Raw genomic sequence first — 17975 nt, forward strand, 5'->3', positions numbered from 1 at the left:
ATGTAGCACCATGTTGCCATGCTCACTAATGCATTTACCACTTTCGTGGCTTCCCTCTTTTGTGGAGGTGCTTCCATGAACAACAAGGGAGCTTTTGTGACTATAGTTTTTGTCACATTTAGGTAATTTGTGTGGCTTTCCGTCTCCTCTTGTGCATAATCAGCTGTGATTTGCAATGTGTGCTTTTCCCACAATAGGCAAATTTATGAAGCTTTTGCACCACTGATATTCTTGAGAAGGTAAAAAATATGGACAATGCCTTGTTTAAGGGTGTTTTCATTTAAGCCGTCTTCTTCCTCACATGGAGAGGCCTGAATTACTGTCTCTTCTATATGGCTTTACTATTGATCTTTTCCTCCCAAGAGAGTTCCAGATGTTTCCCTCTTTTGCTGAATTATAAATAATCTTCATTCCCCTCTCATTTAATTTATCCTTGAGTTCTGCATAATCTGCTTATTCTTTCTTAATTTTCTCTCTTTTGTCAAACAACTGCTGGAGGAGGAACAGATTTGTATGGTTTTCTGCAGGAAATAGAAAATATTTTGATTTCTGGCTTGATTTTCTTCCCTTTTCAATGTTGCTTGTTGTTTATAGTTGTCCAGAGTGCTCTTATTGCTCTCCTGTTCATCTGTAAGTTTTAAAAAAATGTAACTTTAATTATTTATAAAATGGTTAGAGATGAGATGAAAAATGTTTAGTTTAGTTTAGTTTTATTAAACTTGTATGCCGCCCTATTCCCCGAGGGGACTCAGGGTGGCTAACAAACAAAATAGGGAAAAGGGGAAGTACAAAAAACAACAAGAAGAAAAGTATATACCACTTTTGCTAATGAAAATCCTCAGCTACAAATAAGGGCAGAAAATACTGTCTACAACCCCTATGGTGACATCCTTGTTTAAGTAGTCCTCAGTTAACCTACCACAATTAGAATTGATATTTGCGTCACTAAGCAGTTCAATCATTAAGCACCATGTCACATGACAGTGCCAATTTCCTCTGTAGTTTTTAAGCTAATTATTGTGGGTTGTTAAAGGCAATTTCATATGACAGATTTGCAATTTCCTGCCAGTATATTCAGTGATGTTGCTTGTCAGAAGCTATTTGGGAAGGTCACAAATGGGGATTATGAGTATGGGATGCTGCAGGCACCATATGTGTGTAACTATTGGCAGAAGCCAACTTGGTGCAACTCCTTTTCCTGCATCTTCAAAACCACAGTCACTGCTGACATGTGGTCACGGAACAAGTGCTGGGATTAACACAAATTTTGTGAACCAGGTGCACGTCTGCTTCTAATGTGCCATAATAACTTTGAAGGCTCAAGGAAGAAGTGGTAAGTGAGGACTACCTGTGCAACCAAAGATGGATTAAGCACAATTGAACCTGGCTAATACATCGATGGGACAGGAAATGCCATACTTATTGGAAAGACATGGAAATAAAAAAAACTTGTAAATTTTATTCTTCTGGCATTTTCAATATGTGTGGATTACATACTGTATTAAGAGAGCAACTTCAAGATAGGGGAGACTTTAACTACCCTGATATCAACTGGGAGACAAAGTCTACAGCAAGTAGGAGATTGAATAGATTCCTAAACAACTTAGCTGACAACTTTGTTATCCAAAAAGAAGAGGAGGGAACTAGAGGAAAAACTATACTCAACCTAATTCTTACTAACAGAGAACCGATAGGAGTTGAAATTGTTGGGACCTTGGGTGAGTGACGTCTTACTGGAATTCAATATAATGCAAACACAAGCAATAGAATATAATCCAATGAGTGCCTTAAAATTTAGAAGAGCTGGACTTCCTGTGGTGACATCATCATGCTTGGAGCTGAGGAATGGGAGCTCTCCTAACCTCTAACCCTAACTTCTTCGTTTGGGTTCATTTCTGAGCGCTATGGATCCTGAAGGGACCAGCAGATTACGGGGGAAACTCTGAAGACACTGGGGTGATAAGGCAAATCCCCCAGCGAGTAGGAGAAACCCACTAAACGGACGAGGATCTATCCTGCCATTTGGTTAGGACCGTAGCAATGGCGACCGCATAAGAAGGAAGCAGAGAGAGAAAGCAGTTCAAATCGAGACATCTGTTACTATTATTGACAACCCAAAGAAGTGGAGGACAACGTGAAATTGGCAGAGAGGGTGAGTTGGAAAGAAAGAGGCTCTGGGAAGGAGACTGTTTTTGCAGTTCAGAATTTTGCCGAAAAGAAGTGAAAGCATAGGCACTGAGTTGGAATTGACAGCCTGAATAACTTGAAGGAATTGACCATAGTGAGAACGAAAACCCGGCATGGACAACAGGAGTAGAACATAGTAACTGCCGAGAAGACTTGGAAGGCACAGAAAGGATTGTTTAACAGTCGAGTTGGTGGTTGACTTTTTTTTTCTTGCTCTTCCTTCTACTGTTTTGTTTTTCCCAAAGAATAGTTGAACTTACAAGTATTTGGTATTTATTTGCCTCGGAATTTGGAACGGTGCCAGAGACAGTAGAGAGAGGACTGCTTTGGAACGCTTAGTGGGCGTCTTTACTCACCCCCCTTTATTTCTCTTTCCTGCTGGACTTGTATTAATGAACAGTGATACTGAGGAGAGGGTGACATCTAGTGGATTATAAATTTAAACCGTGAAGTCTGATGCAAGAAAATATATACATAGGGAGAAACTAATTACTAGCATTGAATAACTGTATAACTGATACAATTGAGAGACATCTATTTGAATAAGATAACGGTGTGATATATAAATCTATGATATATAATAATTAAGGATCAAAAAAAGATTAGAATAATACATAGGAACATTTAGATATTGAAACATGATATTAAGGAAGGTTAAGGAGAATTGAAAGGAAATATCAAAAACGTAGATGACAAAATTGAAAGGATACAGAATGCCTTAGCAATGAATGAACAGAAAATCCAGAACATCTAAAAAAAATAGAACAAACAGATCAGAAGATGGAAAAAATGGAGCTGGAATGTAGACAAGTTAATAAAAAATTAGAGATCAATAATCTGACTTGAAAATGAAAGAGCTGCATTCTACCTAAGATTGCAAAACATACCGGAAGAGAAGGAGGAAGACCTGAAAGGAAAAATGATCAAAATCTTCACCGAAATTTTACAGAGAAAAGAACAAGAGTTGAGAGGGAATATCGATAAAGCTTTCTGTGTGCATATTAACTATGCCAGAAGACATAGGCTCCCAAGAGAAGTGCATGTAAGATTTGCTAAAAAAACAACTAGAGATGAAGTGTACAAAAAAACCAGAGAAGGGACCATTTACATTACAGGGGAAAGAGTTGATCATGCTTAAACAGATTCCACGGAGAATTTGGGAACAACATAGGCAATACCAATTTTTAACAAATCAGTTAAATAAAAACAGAATGTACAGATGGTTGGTACCAGAAGGGGTACTGGTATCTTGGCAAGGAAAAAGATATAAGATAGAGAATATAGAAGAACCGCAGAAATTCTATGAAGAATACTGCAAAGGGGAAGAAGAACAAGGAAGTCAAGAGGAACTAGAAAGTAGAAGTCAAGAGGAAACCTCAGGAGACAAGGAAAGAAACAGGAGAGAAGAACAGAGGCAAGAAAGAGAGAGAGCAGAAAAGGAAGGTGCGAGAGGGAAAAGTCAGATACAAACCAGAAGCAACAAAAAACACCCCATCTAAAGATGGATCAGGAAATAACAATTATTTCGATAAACTTGAATGGACTGAATGCACCAAAAAAAAAGAGCGCAGATGTTTAAGAGGAATTTTATAGGAAATTACACAACAAAATAAACGAATTAGAATATGAAAACATTTGCTTAATTGGGGATTATAATGCAATAGTGGATAAAAAAATGGACTATGAAAGCAAAAAGAAAAATTAAACAAAAAAATACATTACCCAAATCCTTTTTTGAGATGGCAATGGAATATAAACTAAATGATATTTGGAGAGAAAGGCACAAAACAAAGAAAGCAATATGCCTTTTATTCGAACCCCCATCAGTCCCTATCAAGAATTGACATGGCTTGGATCTCATCTGGTCTATGTAATCAATTAGACGAAATTGAAATAGAAGCAAATGAGTGGGCAGATCATAATCCAATAAAATTAAGATGGAAAAGTCAAAGAAGAAGAAAAAGATGGATGATGAATTCAGATATTGTAAATGAAATAGAATACTGTTGTGACTCAGCAGATGTCTTCTGTGAGTCTTTTCGGAATACAAGATTCAGTATGCAGCTGGGGCTTGTGGGAGGCACGTTTGGAGATAAAAGGACGGAGGCTGCCATGCCCTAGTCGCTGGAGCCAACGTTCCTTCGTGTGTTCCGTGTTTGGTACAACATTGCTTGATTATTAATCGTGATTTATGCTTGTTACACTTGGATAAGTGCTTTGGTGTTTCATGTAAACCTGATCGGTGGAGACGGTGGAAGAAGTGCAGCGTTTGTAAGAGCTTTGTTTTGCATTCTTGTCGGAGACTTGTATTTATGTTATTTTTGGGCTCGAAGCCAGTTTGAACTGAGAACTGATGAAGAAAGATTTCCTTTTAAGTTGTCTGCCTGCGTTTGTTAAGGAGCCGTGAAGGGGGGGACAGAACAGAATACACTCAAATGCTAGAAAAATAATTAAAACTATTCTTTAGAATAAATAAAAAAGACGACACCTCTTTTCAAAATCTCTGGGATACTATGAAAGCATACATAGCAAAAAGAACTTAGGGATGAACTACAGAAAGATCCAAAGATTAAAAAGAAAAAAGAGAGATGATAAAACATAAGATCAACTTAATAACTCAAAAGGAATTAGCACAGAAAATTAAAGCAGCCAGACAAAATTACTTTGAACAAGCCAACAAACCTGGACGATGGCTGGCATACAGATTGAAGAATGAAAGAGAAAAAAAGGATGATATATCAATTAAAAGATGATGAGGGAAGAATTCAATATAAAACGGAAGAAAAGAAGCATATTATTTATAAATACTTCACAAAACTATACACGCAAGATTGTATGGAGGAAATCAAAATAAAACATTATTTAAACACAGAAAAAATAACACTAAGAACAAAGGGAGGCGATAAACAGGCCAATAACGCTAGCCAAAGTGGAATTAGTCCTGAAAAACCAGAAAAATAATAAAATCCCAGGACCAGACGGAATACCGGTGGAGTTATACAAACATAACAAAATAATATTGGAAGAGCTATGAGTGGAAATGTTTAACCAAGTTTTAGGAAAAGCCAAGACACCTGAATCATGGACAGAAGCAATAATATCACTAATCTCAAAAGAAGAAACCAACCTACAAGAACTTCAAAATTACAGACCAATTTCATTACTAAAGTCCGATTTTAAAATATTTGCAGCAATTATGGCAGGAAGAATTAAACAGGTTTTAAATGAATGAATACACCTGGACCAAGACGGATTTTTACCTCACAGACACATTAAAAATAATACGAGAGTCATCCTAGACATAATAGAGTATTACGAGGCGCACCAGAAAAACAAATGGTACTGGTTTTCCTTGATGCACAAAAAGCATTTGACAATGTTATCTGGAAATTTATAATAACACTATTGGATGAGATGAAATTCGGAGAAAAATTTATAAAAATGATAGAAGGATTTTATAACAGTCAGACAGCCAAAGTTCTGATGAATGGAGATCTAACGGAGAAGATTGAATTTAAAAAAGTAGGGGATTCCGCCTCTCTCCTTTGCTGTTTATATTAACTTTGGAAATTTTATTAAATGAAATTCGGAAGGACCAGGGAATAAAAGGTTTAAGACTCAAAAATGAAGAATATAAGGCCCAAGCCTATGCCGATGACTTAGTATTTGTCCTAGAGGACCCATTAGAATCCAACCTGAAATTAATTCAAAAATTAGAAGAATATGGCGAAGTGGCAGGACTAAAGATCAATAAAGACAAACAAAAATGATAACCAAAAGCAAGAAGAGAAACTGGAAGTAGCAACCAGAATGCAAATAACTAAGAAAGTGAAATACTTGGGGATCTGGGTGTCAGCAAAATGTTCCACAATTAAAGAAGATAATTATAATAAATTAGTGATACAAATAAAGAAAGATTTAGAAAATTGGAAAAATATTCAGTTATCACCTCATGGGACATATAAAGACAATTAAAATGAATATTTTACCAAGAATCTTATTCCCATTGCAAGCCGCACCAATTAATCTGGGTAAAAAATTCTTTCAAGAATTAAACAAAATAACCGCTAGGCTCATTTGGCAGGGATGAAAAGCGAGGATTAAACTAAAGTCAATGCAAGATAGCAAGGAGAGGGGAGGCTTAGCATTACCAAATTGGGATTTAAACGCAGCAGCAGTAACAATAGCATGAAGGATTGGATAGAGCTAAAAAATAAAATAATTTTGACCTTAGAAGGCCATGATTTGCAAGTAGCCTGGCATACATTCCTATGGGATGATAAAAATAAAACACACAAATTCTTTCAAAATCATTTAATCAGAAGAGCGTTATTGCAAAAATGGCTCAAAATAAAAAAAAAACCCACTATGTGAAATTCCCGAACTGGCTATCACTGACAGAAAGGACGACTCACCCAAATTTTATAGATTTGAACAAAATGCTAAGATACAGAGACTTAATTGATAGACAGGGAAATTTAAAAACAATTGAAGAATTGGCAGATCAGAACATGAAAGTTGACTAGCTAACTTACCTCCAAATCAAAACTAAATACAATAATGATACTAAATTATATGACATCGAAACAGAACCACACGAATTGGATAAAATTATTCAAAGCTCAGATAGAAAGATGATAGGAAGAATATATAAATTCCTCCTGAAGTATAAAATGGAAGAGGAAATTGGGAAAGAACAAATGATAAAATGGGCGCAGAACTTTGAATTAGACAAATGGGAAAAATTTTGGGAAACAAACTTAAAAATGACACTATCAGTTGCATACAAGGAAAACCAGTACAAAATGTTTTACGGATGGCACCAACAAGGTTAGCTAAAATCTTAACAAATACCTCCCCAAAATACTGGAAATGCAAATCAATACACGGAACATATTACCATTTATGGTGGACCTGTGAGGAGGCTAAATTTTTTGGGAAAAAGATCAAAAATTGGCTGGAGGCAATAACAGGAGTTAAAATAGAATGGAAACCTGAAATTTTTTTTATTAGCAATAATGTCTGTGAAATACAAAAAAGAAATCCAGTATTTAATACTACATATAATTATGGCGGCAAGAATTGCCTTTGCCCAGAAATGGAAAAACAAATTAATTCCAAGTGAAGATGAAATAATAAGAAAAGTTATGGATTGTGCTGAAATGGACAAACTAACTAAAGAAATCCAGGGAAAAGAAGAATCAGAATTTACCAGATATGGGATAAATGGTATAGGTGGATGGAGGAAAGAAACAAGAATCAATGAAGAAATATAACAAAACTCAAAAATAATAGTTATGGGTAAAATAAGTGGGTTAAGAATGGTGAAATCCAAATGAAATATAATAGAAGGGGAAATAATATAAGGTGAGCGGTATCGATTGATAATGCTATTAGAAAGAACAGGAAGCTCCTGTTCGTATTGTATTGTGTAAATGTGGTGTACGGCTAATTTTCGTGTGTGTGTGTGTATTTTATATGTTTGTTAATAAAGTGTATATAAAAAAAGGCAACAGAAAGAGCAACATGCAAACAAAAGCAAATAAAACACCCCCAGGAACAAAACGAATTAAGTTTAATTTTTGTGCATTGTTCAAAGGACTGTTGAATTGGCCATGCCCATCTAGTCGCATGACCACCTAGTCATGCCCACCCAGGTGGTCCAGCCCACCCAACAGTCTGAGGGACCATAAATTGGCCCCATTTTAAAAGTTTAAGGGCATCTGGGTTAAGGTCATGTCCTGTCCTTAATTCCATCACCTGGAGGTGAAGGTATTCCCTTTGTGAATAGGCTTTAGAGGTTAGATTAGATTAGAGGTTTATTTATAGGCTGGTCCAGGATTTCTTAATGTGCATCTGCTGTAGGCTATTAGGGAAGATTGGGGGCTGCTTTCTGCCTCTAAGAACGTGTTTCTCCTTTTCTACCTTTTTTAATATTCCCCAAAATATTTCATACCCAGGGTGGGGGGGTCCCACAATTCTCCCCTTTTGGGCTATATGTATTTACATATATTGGTCAACATACACTATTAGAATGATCTCTGTACTTTCTGTATACCTGGCACACCACGAGGGATATTTGCCTTACTTGGGGTCTATTGAAATGGGAGGTAAATTTGCAGGCCACTGGGAGAAGGGGAAGTACACAGGTGGAAGCAGCACTCTCATGATGATTAAGGCAGTGGCCCCAAAAAGAAGACTTTTCAACCCATGAAGGTTGAAACAGTAAGGGCAGAAATTCTATTGAATAGAAAAGAAATGTAGAGTGGGCAATTTTCTGTATCAATTTTTTAGATAGGTCATTTTCTATGAGCTTTCAGTCAGGTTTGAAGCAAGCACATATCCCAAAATTGTTTGCAGCCATGATTGTGCCTTAGTAGATAATCAAAGACTGCTCATTTCCAATTATTGCTTCCTGAAGCTGCCTTAGTTTATTGCATCCAGGATTTGTGAGGCCAAATTTAGATTAACCAGTGTACAAGCCAGACTATGAATATTTTTGAAGTTGCACACAAGGAGCCCTGGAACTCCTAGTAATGCAGTGGAAAACCAGTGCAACATATTCTGCTTCAATGGGCAACTGGGCACCATCATTTGTGAGTCACAATCAGAAGTTGGGTTTGGAAATCTCTTTTAAAAAACCAACCAGGGGAAGCTTTATGTCAGGAGTCCTCAAACTACAGCTTGCGGGCTGGATATGGCCCGCCAACACAATTTATCAAGCCTGCACAGTGGTACAATTAAGCCCTGCCCCCGACTTACAGCCACTCCTTGTATGGCTGGCTTTTACCATCCCTCCTCCAGCCATTGGCCTTATATATAACTTGCAGAATCTAGCAGTTTAGCTGTGTGCTTCTGTTCATCGCTGCTCACAAAGGTAAGGAGAAAGGGCACGGGCCGGAGGATGGGTGGGGGAGGGCGAGCTGGCAGATGGGTGAGACGGGTGGTGGGTTTACTGACAGGTAATGGGGGAGCATGTGGGAGACCGTGGCATCGGAGCCCTTCTGGAATGTCTGGCCTGCAAGGGGAGCACGTGGGGATCACACGCCGCTTCCGGGCCAGTTTGGGGAGGGGCCAGAGAGCTTGGCAAAGATGACTTGCCTGAAAAGACTATGGCAGAGCCTTGCAGCTTTTATCTGCCATATGGCCTCTGGGTAAGGCCCTCTTCATCTTCCCTTCCGCTTTCCACAGTGTCCTGTTTGTGCAAACACCCAGGCCAGGCAGCAATTCCAGGGAGATGCCCCAATCGAGGAAGCTCAGACAGTAGCTAATGGCTTGCCCACTGCATAAACTGCTCCTGCCCATTTCAAAATGGCCACCCAGCGCTTCTCTCGGGTGCCCTGGCCCGACAAACAGCTTTTCTGAGAACTGGTGGAGGGGAGGCAGGAGTGCCAGTGGAGGAGACAAGCTTTGATTGCTTGTCGGTGGAGCTCCAGGAAGAAGGTCTTGCTTTGGCCCTGGGCATAATTCTACAATCTTTCCTTTTCCCACAATAGGCAGATCTGTGGATCTTTTCAACCACTGACATTATTGCATTCCCAAGGACCTAAAAAATACTCTCAATTCCTTGTTGGATGGAGTATAGTCACCATTCTCGAACTTCCGGATTGCCTGTAGGTTATCGCTCTCCTGAGGCTTCAAGGAAGGTGTAGGCTGTTTTCGCTCTCCCAGGTTGCTAAAAAGTATCTGGAGCATGGGGAGGGGAAAAAAGAGTGGTAAAAGTGGGGGACCGCTGGTCATACATACATGCATGCTGGGGTCGCGCACATGGTATTATGGGTGTGGGCGCGCCCAAGCACACCCTACCTGCTCTCCTCCCCGCTTTTGGCACACAATCCAAAAAATGTTAGCCAGCACTGATATATGTCGTTCCTTCCCTCCCCAACATGAGGTTCAGAGATCTTTAAAGGTAAGAAGGAGGAGGGTGTGAAGTCGGGTGGGGTGGGAGTCAGATGTAACGGGGAGTGAATGACTAAGGGAACTCAAGGGTTAGGATACAGAGCACAAGGGTGTCTTGGAGAGCGGGGGAGGCGTATGGATGCCTATGGCAAGCAAGCCTGGCTTTGCGCTAGGCCTCCAAGACTTTTCCCCAGCTCTGAGTAGACAGTGTTCTACCTAGCGACTCGCACATTTGATTAATGGCTGCATCAGGGAGAGCAGGAGAATTTGGGTAATTAAGGAAAGCAATTTCACTTAACAGCCATTGGAACATGCAACCGTAATTCAAGGCCCATAATGGTTATATCTTGAGGACTACTTTTAGGCGAGCTGTGGAATTCTGGAGCTGAAAATCGGGTGAAACCAAGGTAGCTGAAACTCCACATGTGGCAATGCCATACTCAACAGACAAAAGCTCCACCCAAAATTCCTTTTTGAGGAATTTCATTAATTCCGGAAAAGGAAATATACAGAAGGTTCTGCTGATAATCAGAAACTAGTAGTTAACCATTTTCCACTTTACTTTTCACTCCACTTACAAATTTAATCCTGAGAAATGTTTGAGCAAAATGAATCAGGCCAAAATTCAAACAATCAATTCTCACCTACATTTTAAATGGGAGATCACAAATGAAATCCAAGCATTCTTTAAACTCATCTATATTTCATCATATGGATTACCTTGTGTGCAATAAGGTATGATTCATGCTTGAAGTAATGTCCGCAGACTGGACATTTCAAAGATTTCTCCACGGTGTGAGTCCTCTGGTGTCTCACCAGGGTGGAACTCAGACTAAAACTTTTCCCACAGTCAGGACATTCAAAGGGTTTCTCTCCTGTGTGAGTCCTCTGGTGTATCACCAGCTGAGAATTCTGACTGAAACCTCTTTCTTTCTTGGTTACTGAGTGCAGCAGCCCTGACAAAACCTCTCCCTCAATCAGGCAATTCAAAGGGTTTCTCTCCTGTGTGAGTCCTCTGGTGTGCCACCATATTGGAATTATCATTAAAGCTTTTCCCACAGATAGGACATTCAAAGGGTTTTTCTCCTGTGTGAGTCCTCTGGTGTCTCAGCAGGCTGGAATTATCACTAAAACTTTTCCCACAATCAAGACATTCAAAGGGTTTCACTCCTGTGTGTGTCCTCTTGTGTCTCACCAGATTAGAATTATAACTAAAGTTTTCCCCACAGATAGGACATTCAAAGGGTTTCTCTCCTGTGTGACTCCTCTGGTGTTCAACCAGGTGGGAATTCTGACTGAAACCTTTCCCACAGATAGGACATTCAAAGGGTTTCTCTCCTGTGTGGGTCCTCTGGTGTCTCACCAGGCTGGAATTATCACTAAAACTTTTCCCACAATCAAGACATTCAAAGGGTTTCACTCCTGTATGAGTCCTCTGGTGTTCAACCAGGATGGAACTCCGACTAAAACATTTTCTACAATCGGGACATTCAAAGGGTTTCTCTCCTGTGTGAGTCCTCTGGTGTCTCGCCAGATTAGAATCATTACTAAACCTTTTCCAACAAATAGGACATTCAAATGGTTTCTCTCCTGTGTGAGTCCTCTGGTGTGTCACCAGACTGGAACTCCGACAAAAACATTTCCCACAATCAGGACATTCAAAGGGTTTCTCTCCTGTGTGAGTCCTCTGGTGTTTCATCAGATTGGAATTATTACTAAAGCTTTTCCCACAGATAGGGCATTCAAAGGGTTTCTCTCCCGTGTGAGTCCTTTGGTGGGTCACCACACTGAAATTATCACTAAAACTTTTCCCACAAATAGGACATTCAAAGGGTTTCTCTCCTGTGTGAGTCCTCTGGTGTCTCACCAGGTGGGCATTGCGACTGAAACTTTTCCTACAGTCAGAACATTCAAAGGGTTTCTCTCCTGTGTGCATGGTCTTATGTCTTAAGAGGTGGGAATTTCTAATGAAACTTTTCCCACAATCTCTAGACTTATAAGGTTTCTCCATGGAGTGAATCATCTGATGTATTACCAGGTGAAATTACAATTGAAACTTCTCCCACAGGCAGGATATTGAATGGGTTTTTCTCTTTTATGATTTCTCTGGGGTTTCACAAATTGCAATCATAACTGAAAGTTCCCAACAGTCAGGACATACAAAGCATTTCCCTCCTATGGGAGTGTTCTGGTGTATCACCAGACTTGTGAGTTTCCCATAATCAGGACATTCAGAGGGTTTTTCGTCTGTGTGAGTTCTTTGGTGTCTCTTGAGATGGAAATTTCCCTAGGACGTTTTCCCCACAATCTAGATACTCATAGAGTTTCTCCCTGGAGTCAATCTACTGATGCATCACGAGACCTAAATTGTGACTATATTTTTTTCCACAATCGGGACATTCAAAAGGTTTCTCTTTTGCGGAAGTCCTCAGGTGCCTCACTGAAACATTTCCCACAGAAAGGATGTTCAAATGGTTTTATTCCTTTGTGTGCATCCTTTAGTATCTCAAGACCTGGGAATTTCTAATGAAACTTTCACACAATCTGCACAGTCATATGTTTCTCCCTCCTGTGAGTTATCTGATATAGCACCATGTTGCCATGGTCACTAAAGCATTTACCACATTGGGAGCACTTTTGTGGCTTCCCTCCTTTGTGGAGGTGCTTCCATGAACAACAAGGGAGCTTTTGTGACCATAGTTTTTGTCACATTCAGGTAATTTGTGTGGCTTTCCATCTCCTCTTGTGCATAATCAGCTGTGATTTGCAATCTGTGCTTTTCCCACAATAGGCAAATTTATGAAACTTTTGCACCACTGATATTCTTGAGAAGGTTAAAAAAATGGGCAATGCCTTGTTTAAGGGTGCTTTCATTCAAGCCGTCTTCTTCCTCTAAGGGAGAGGCCTGCATTCCTGTCTCTTCTACATTGCTTTACTATTGATCTTTTCCTTCCAACAGGCTTCCAGATATTTCCCTCTTTTGCTGAATTATAAATAATCTCCCTTCCACTCTCATTTAATTTATCTTTGAATTCTGCATAATGTACTTATTCTTTCTTAATTTTCTCTTTTGTCAAACAGCTGCTGGAGGAGGAACAGATTTGTAAGGTTTTCTGCAGGAAATGGAAAATATTTTGATTTCTGGCTTGATTTTCTTCCCTTTTCAACACTGATTGTTGTTTACACTTGTCCCGAGTGCTCTTATTGCCATCCTGTTCATCTGTAAGATTCAAAGAAAAATGTAACTTTGTTTATAAAATGGTTAGAGATGAGGTGAAAAAAGAAAAAGAGTGTATACCACTTTTGCTAATGAAAGTCCTCAGCTACAAATAAGGATAGAATATAATCCAACAAGTGTCTTAAACTTTAGAAGAGCTGATTTTAAGAAATTCAGAGCCTAAGCAAAATTTCATGGATAAAAATCCTAAAGGAAAAAACAATGCAAGGACTGTGGGAAATACTGGAAAATCTATATCTATATTTAAAAGAAATACCACTCATGCATTATCACAAAATCTCCAGAACCATAAAGCCTACAAACCTCAAATTTTCCACGTATGTTCCTCTTGGCTTCTAGGTGCTCACTAAGAAAAGATTTTTCGAAAAGACCATCAGAGCATTAGTATTTCCCATATTATTATTAACATGCCATCATGCTAACTAGTTCTACTCCCTCCCCTAATCGGAGAAGAAATCTGTTCCAAATGCAAAACACAAACATAGAAGAGGAGATTCAGTTTTGGTTTTACTTTCACAGCAGGAAGCAGCTGTACTACAGAACAGTTGAGCTAACCAATAGCCAGGCTCCTTCCTATCTCTTTGCTCACTAAGCAAATACTGTTTCACTTTCAAACTAGCCCTCTGATGCTAAGGAGTTCTACTTCCCCTCCCCACCTGAAAAGAAATCAATTCCAAACTCTGATGCTAAGAGGTTCTACTCCCCCTCCTCACCTCAAAAGAGGAGTTTCACTTTCACAGCAGCAAGCAGCTTTACTACAGAACAGTTGAGCTAAGCCACATCCAGGCTCCTTCCTCTCTCCTTCTTGTTCACACAGCAAATACTGTTTGTTTCCAAACACCCCTCAACTCTCTCACACACTGACAGGACGCTAGCCAGATGAATACTAATAGATGCTGGTAGGCAGAGGCAGATTTCCCCCCCCCCTTATTTTACTCCCCAGTTCAGAGGAATCTGTTCCTTCTAGTGTAACACCGGTTATCGGGAAAACAGGCAAAAATGCAGAAAAAGATTTACAGATGGGATTAGGAAAACACAAGTAAGGGAAGCTGCACACAAGTATCATCAAACTCATCCCCAAGTCAGTAGAAAGGCTGTAAAAAAGATATACATCTAATAACCCCTATGCTAATCAGTCACAAATGAGATCAATGCTTTGGACTAATAAGTATTTCTCTAGTTTTAAATTTGAACCTCAGAAATAAACAATAAACTACACAATTCTCAGTATTGTTTTATTTTCCATGCTTCAGCATGATCCGAAAAACATCCAGTGATAAGATATAGTGAGATGAAGTCAAGGCTGAAGCCCAGCGCTCCCCTCCACCGTTTAAACCTTCCCGTGACTCCACCCAATGCCCAACCATGCTCACAACGGTCCTAGCCAAGCCACAAGCTATGTTGGTTTGCCGCCTTGCACAAGTAGCTGTGCTGTGTTTAGGAATGGCAGATTGAGGGTCCTGGGATGAGCTACAGTGGTGGTGCACCTCTCTCCCCTTCAGCCATACTTCCAAGGATTTCCAAGTGGTGATTAATGCTGATAGGAAACCTTCTGGAGGGCACCAAGATCGTTTCAATGCCCCATGACTAGGGAAGTGGCTGTTTTCATTGTCATCCAGGATTTTGAGAAAAGAGATATTGTTCTCCACAGCAGAGAAAATTGGTTGTTAAGAATCAGTGAGCTGTACGGTGCCTATGAAGCTCTCCAGTAGCTTCTGATGTTCTGCCATGGAGAAGATGGCTATTACATCAATATACCTCAGTGTGAACCAACACCAAAGTTCCTCTCAAGAAGACTGTGTGCTGCTGCCTTTTACAGCTACAGGATAATGGAGGGTGATGGTAAAGAATGCTACCTATTGCTGTTCCATTTCTGTAGCGAAGCATGAGTAACCAACTTACTAATATGATCATAAAAGCCCAGCCCAATACAATATTACTGAAAAGGGAAAACAAGATATCCAAGAAGAATCCAGCATGGTTGCATAAAGATTTATCTGATAAACTGAATGAAAAAAAGGATCAGTATAAAAAATGGAAAGAGGACACATAACTAAGGCAGAATAGCAGCATTTAGCCCAAATCTGCAATGTTGAAATCAACGTCGTGCTGAGAATGAACTAAAACTTGCAACAAATATCAAAAATCATTTTAAAACATGTATAAAACAAGAAAAAACTCAAGGAAACAGTCAGTCCACTAATGGGAGATGATGGGCAGTAAAGACACAGAAGAGCTACTTAATTCATTATTTGCATCTATCTTCAGGCAAAAGAAAAAATAGCCAAACCTACTAAATACAGAACTGTAAAAGGCAGAGTAGGAATACGAATTAAAACAGGCAAGAAAATGGTAAGAGAACACCTGTCCATTCTAGAAGAGTTCTAATCATTGGGATCAGGTTGATTACATCCCAGAATTCTAAAGGAGGATCCAGCAGACATGATCTAAGAACCATTCAACCATATCTTTCAAAGATCTTCTTGCACCAATGAACTACCGGTGGATTGGAAAAGACCGGATATAGTTCCCATCTTCAAAAAAGGGGAGAAAAATGGATCCATAAAATTACAGGCCAATTAGCCTGACATCACTACCTGGGAAGATCTTGGAAAAGATAATGAAATAAAAGAACTGTAAACACCTAGAAGCAAGCAAATATATAACCAGAAGTCAACATGGGAAGTCAACATGTTATTTCATTCTTACAGAAAGTGACTAAATTAACGGACCAATCTAATATATTGTATAACTGGATTTCAGTAAGGCAATTGACAAAGTAGACCATACTTCTTGGTAAATTAGAAAATGTGGGATAGGCACATCCTTCCACACAGATGGATTCATAATTGGCTGACAAACCACACTCAAAGTGTATTCCTTAATGGGACCAAATCTATATTGAGGGAAGTAAGCAGTGGATACCCCAAGGTTCTGCTTTAATACCCTTTAATATCTTTGTAAATGCCTTCCATGAGGGAGTCCAACAGGAACACATCAAATTTGTAAATGACACCAAGTTGGCAGGAATAGCCAACACCTCAGAAGATAGGCTCAAGATAGAAAATCTCAATAGATTTCAACACTGGGCTCTACCTAACAAAATGAAATTCAATGAAGGGGAAAAAAGATTTTACACTTATGCAAGGAAAACCAAATGAACTGGTACAGAATAGGTAACACTTGGCTCAAGTAATAAGAGGAAACTTGAAGTCTTAGTGGACAATCATTTAGATATGGGCCAGCTGTGTATTGCAGTGGCAAAAAAAAGCCAATACAATAGTAGGCTGCATTAACAGAGAGATAGAATCAAGATCATGTGAAGTACTAGCACCACTTTATAAAGAGTAAGACCACACTTAGATAATTCCAGACAGTTTGATCATAAAAAAGATGTTGAGACTCTGGAAAGAATGCAGAAAAGAGCAAAAAGAGGATTAGGGCCCCGGATGCTAAAATATAAAGAAGGGTTGCAGAAATTGGGTATGTCTGGTCGTGAAAGGAAGGACTAGGGGAGACATGATAGCCATCTTCCAATATTTGAGGAGTTGCCACAAAAGAGGGAGGGGTGTCAACCTATTCTCCAAAGCCCCTGAAGGCAGGACAAGGAACTGGATGGAAACTAAACAAGGAGAGAAGCAACTTCGAACTAAGGAGAAACTTCCTGACACTAAGAACAGTGAACCAGTGGAAGGTTTTCCCTTCAGAGGTTGTGGGGGCTCCATCCCTGGTGGCTTTTAATCAGAGACAGGACAGCCATTTGTCTGAAATGATGTTGGGTCTCCTGCTTGATCAGGGCGTCGGAATAGAAGACCTGCAAGGTCCCTCCCAGCTCTGTCACAAACCCTCCAGTGATGGGAGCCCCCGCAATCTCTGGAGGGAAGCCATTCCCAAAGAATCCACCTTCACTTGGAAGAGACTTTTCCAATCTTCCCACCAGAAGGAAAATTGCAGCCACCAGTTTCACAGCGTGCAGCACCAGTGGGCTTAAATTCGGGGAGGGAAGGAACCTGCAGCAGCAGCAGCTGAGATGCTTCAGCCCAGTTGCTTCTCTGCTTCCAGGACTCTCCTCCCACCCGCCCGAAACTCACCTTCCAGCTTCTGCTTCGACCCTGGAAAGAGCACAAAAGCCGCTCTGCACACCACTCTCCTCCAACGAGTGATCCGGAAGAGGAAGTTGAGCTCTTCCCAAAGGCGCTTTTTTCAAAAGGCAACTGGACTGACTTTCTTCTACTCTTCTCGTCTCTTTCCAACCTTTCTAGCAACACTTCCAGGACTCTATGGTTTTAACTCCTTTAAGCTCAACCATAGGTATTAGCCTCTTTCTAGGCACAAGTGTTGCCTGTTTGAGCACCATCTCCAGATAGGAGGCAGAAAAAAACATCCTTCTCCAGTTTCTACCTAAGGCGTTTGCAACAAGTTTCCACTGATTAAATGCTATCAAGTCGTTTTTGACAGACTTTGCAGCTGAGCCTAGTGAAATAGTGAAATGTGATGTTACTTAGCCTTGTGAAGATTAACTATGTGCCAAGCCCTAAACGTTCATGAAGGTTTTACAGAATTACACAATCAGCTTTCTTAGGAGTGATTCTCAGTGGAGATCAAAACCTCTCTAATACCCCAAAACTTTATGACTGATTTCCTGTGGCTC

At 39.9% G+C, this 17975-nt stretch overlaps 2 protein-coding genes across 5 annotated transcripts in view; both read right to left on the bottom strand.

Annotated features, from left to right (window-relative positions):
- LOC148047608 (uncharacterized) overlaps nucleotides 1-17975 on the bottom strand; it is a 90625-nt gene that overhangs the window by 35482 nt on the left and 37168 nt on the right. The window lies entirely within an intron of this gene.
- Nucleotides 46-17480, bottom strand: LOC148047610 (uncharacterized). 4 transcript variants are annotated; one of them, XR_015695847.1, is made up of 3 exons: nucleotides 17416-17480; nucleotides 10807-13306; nucleotides 46-628 (listed from the first exon to the last, which is right to left on the bottom strand). XR_015695847.1 is itself a non-coding variant. In XM_087708424.1 (2 exons), exon 2 carries the CDS (start codon nucleotides 12107-12109, stop codon nucleotides 11060-11062), a length of 1050 nt encoding a protein of 349 aa, XP_087564550.1. In that variant the 5' UTR covers nucleotides 12110-13306; nucleotides 17416-17480; the 3' UTR covers nucleotides 9900-11059. The 4 variants fall into 4 exon arrangements, 1 of the variants encoding a protein (XP_087564550.1); XR_015695848.1 differs by lacking the exon at nucleotides 17416-17480 and adding an exon at nucleotides 13628-14086; XR_015695849.1 differs by lacking the exon at nucleotides 46-628 and adding an exon at nucleotides 9836-9873.

Source organism: Thamnophis sirtalis, unplaced genomic scaffold (genome assembly GCF_051295495.1).
Source record: "Thamnophis sirtalis isolate CommonGarterSnake01/CBP01778 unplaced genomic scaffold, rThaSir2_p1.2 scaffold_3, whole genome shotgun sequence".
In the NCBI taxonomy this organism is placed as follows: Eukaryota; Metazoa; Chordata; class Lepidosauria; order Squamata; family Natricidae; genus Thamnophis; species Thamnophis sirtalis.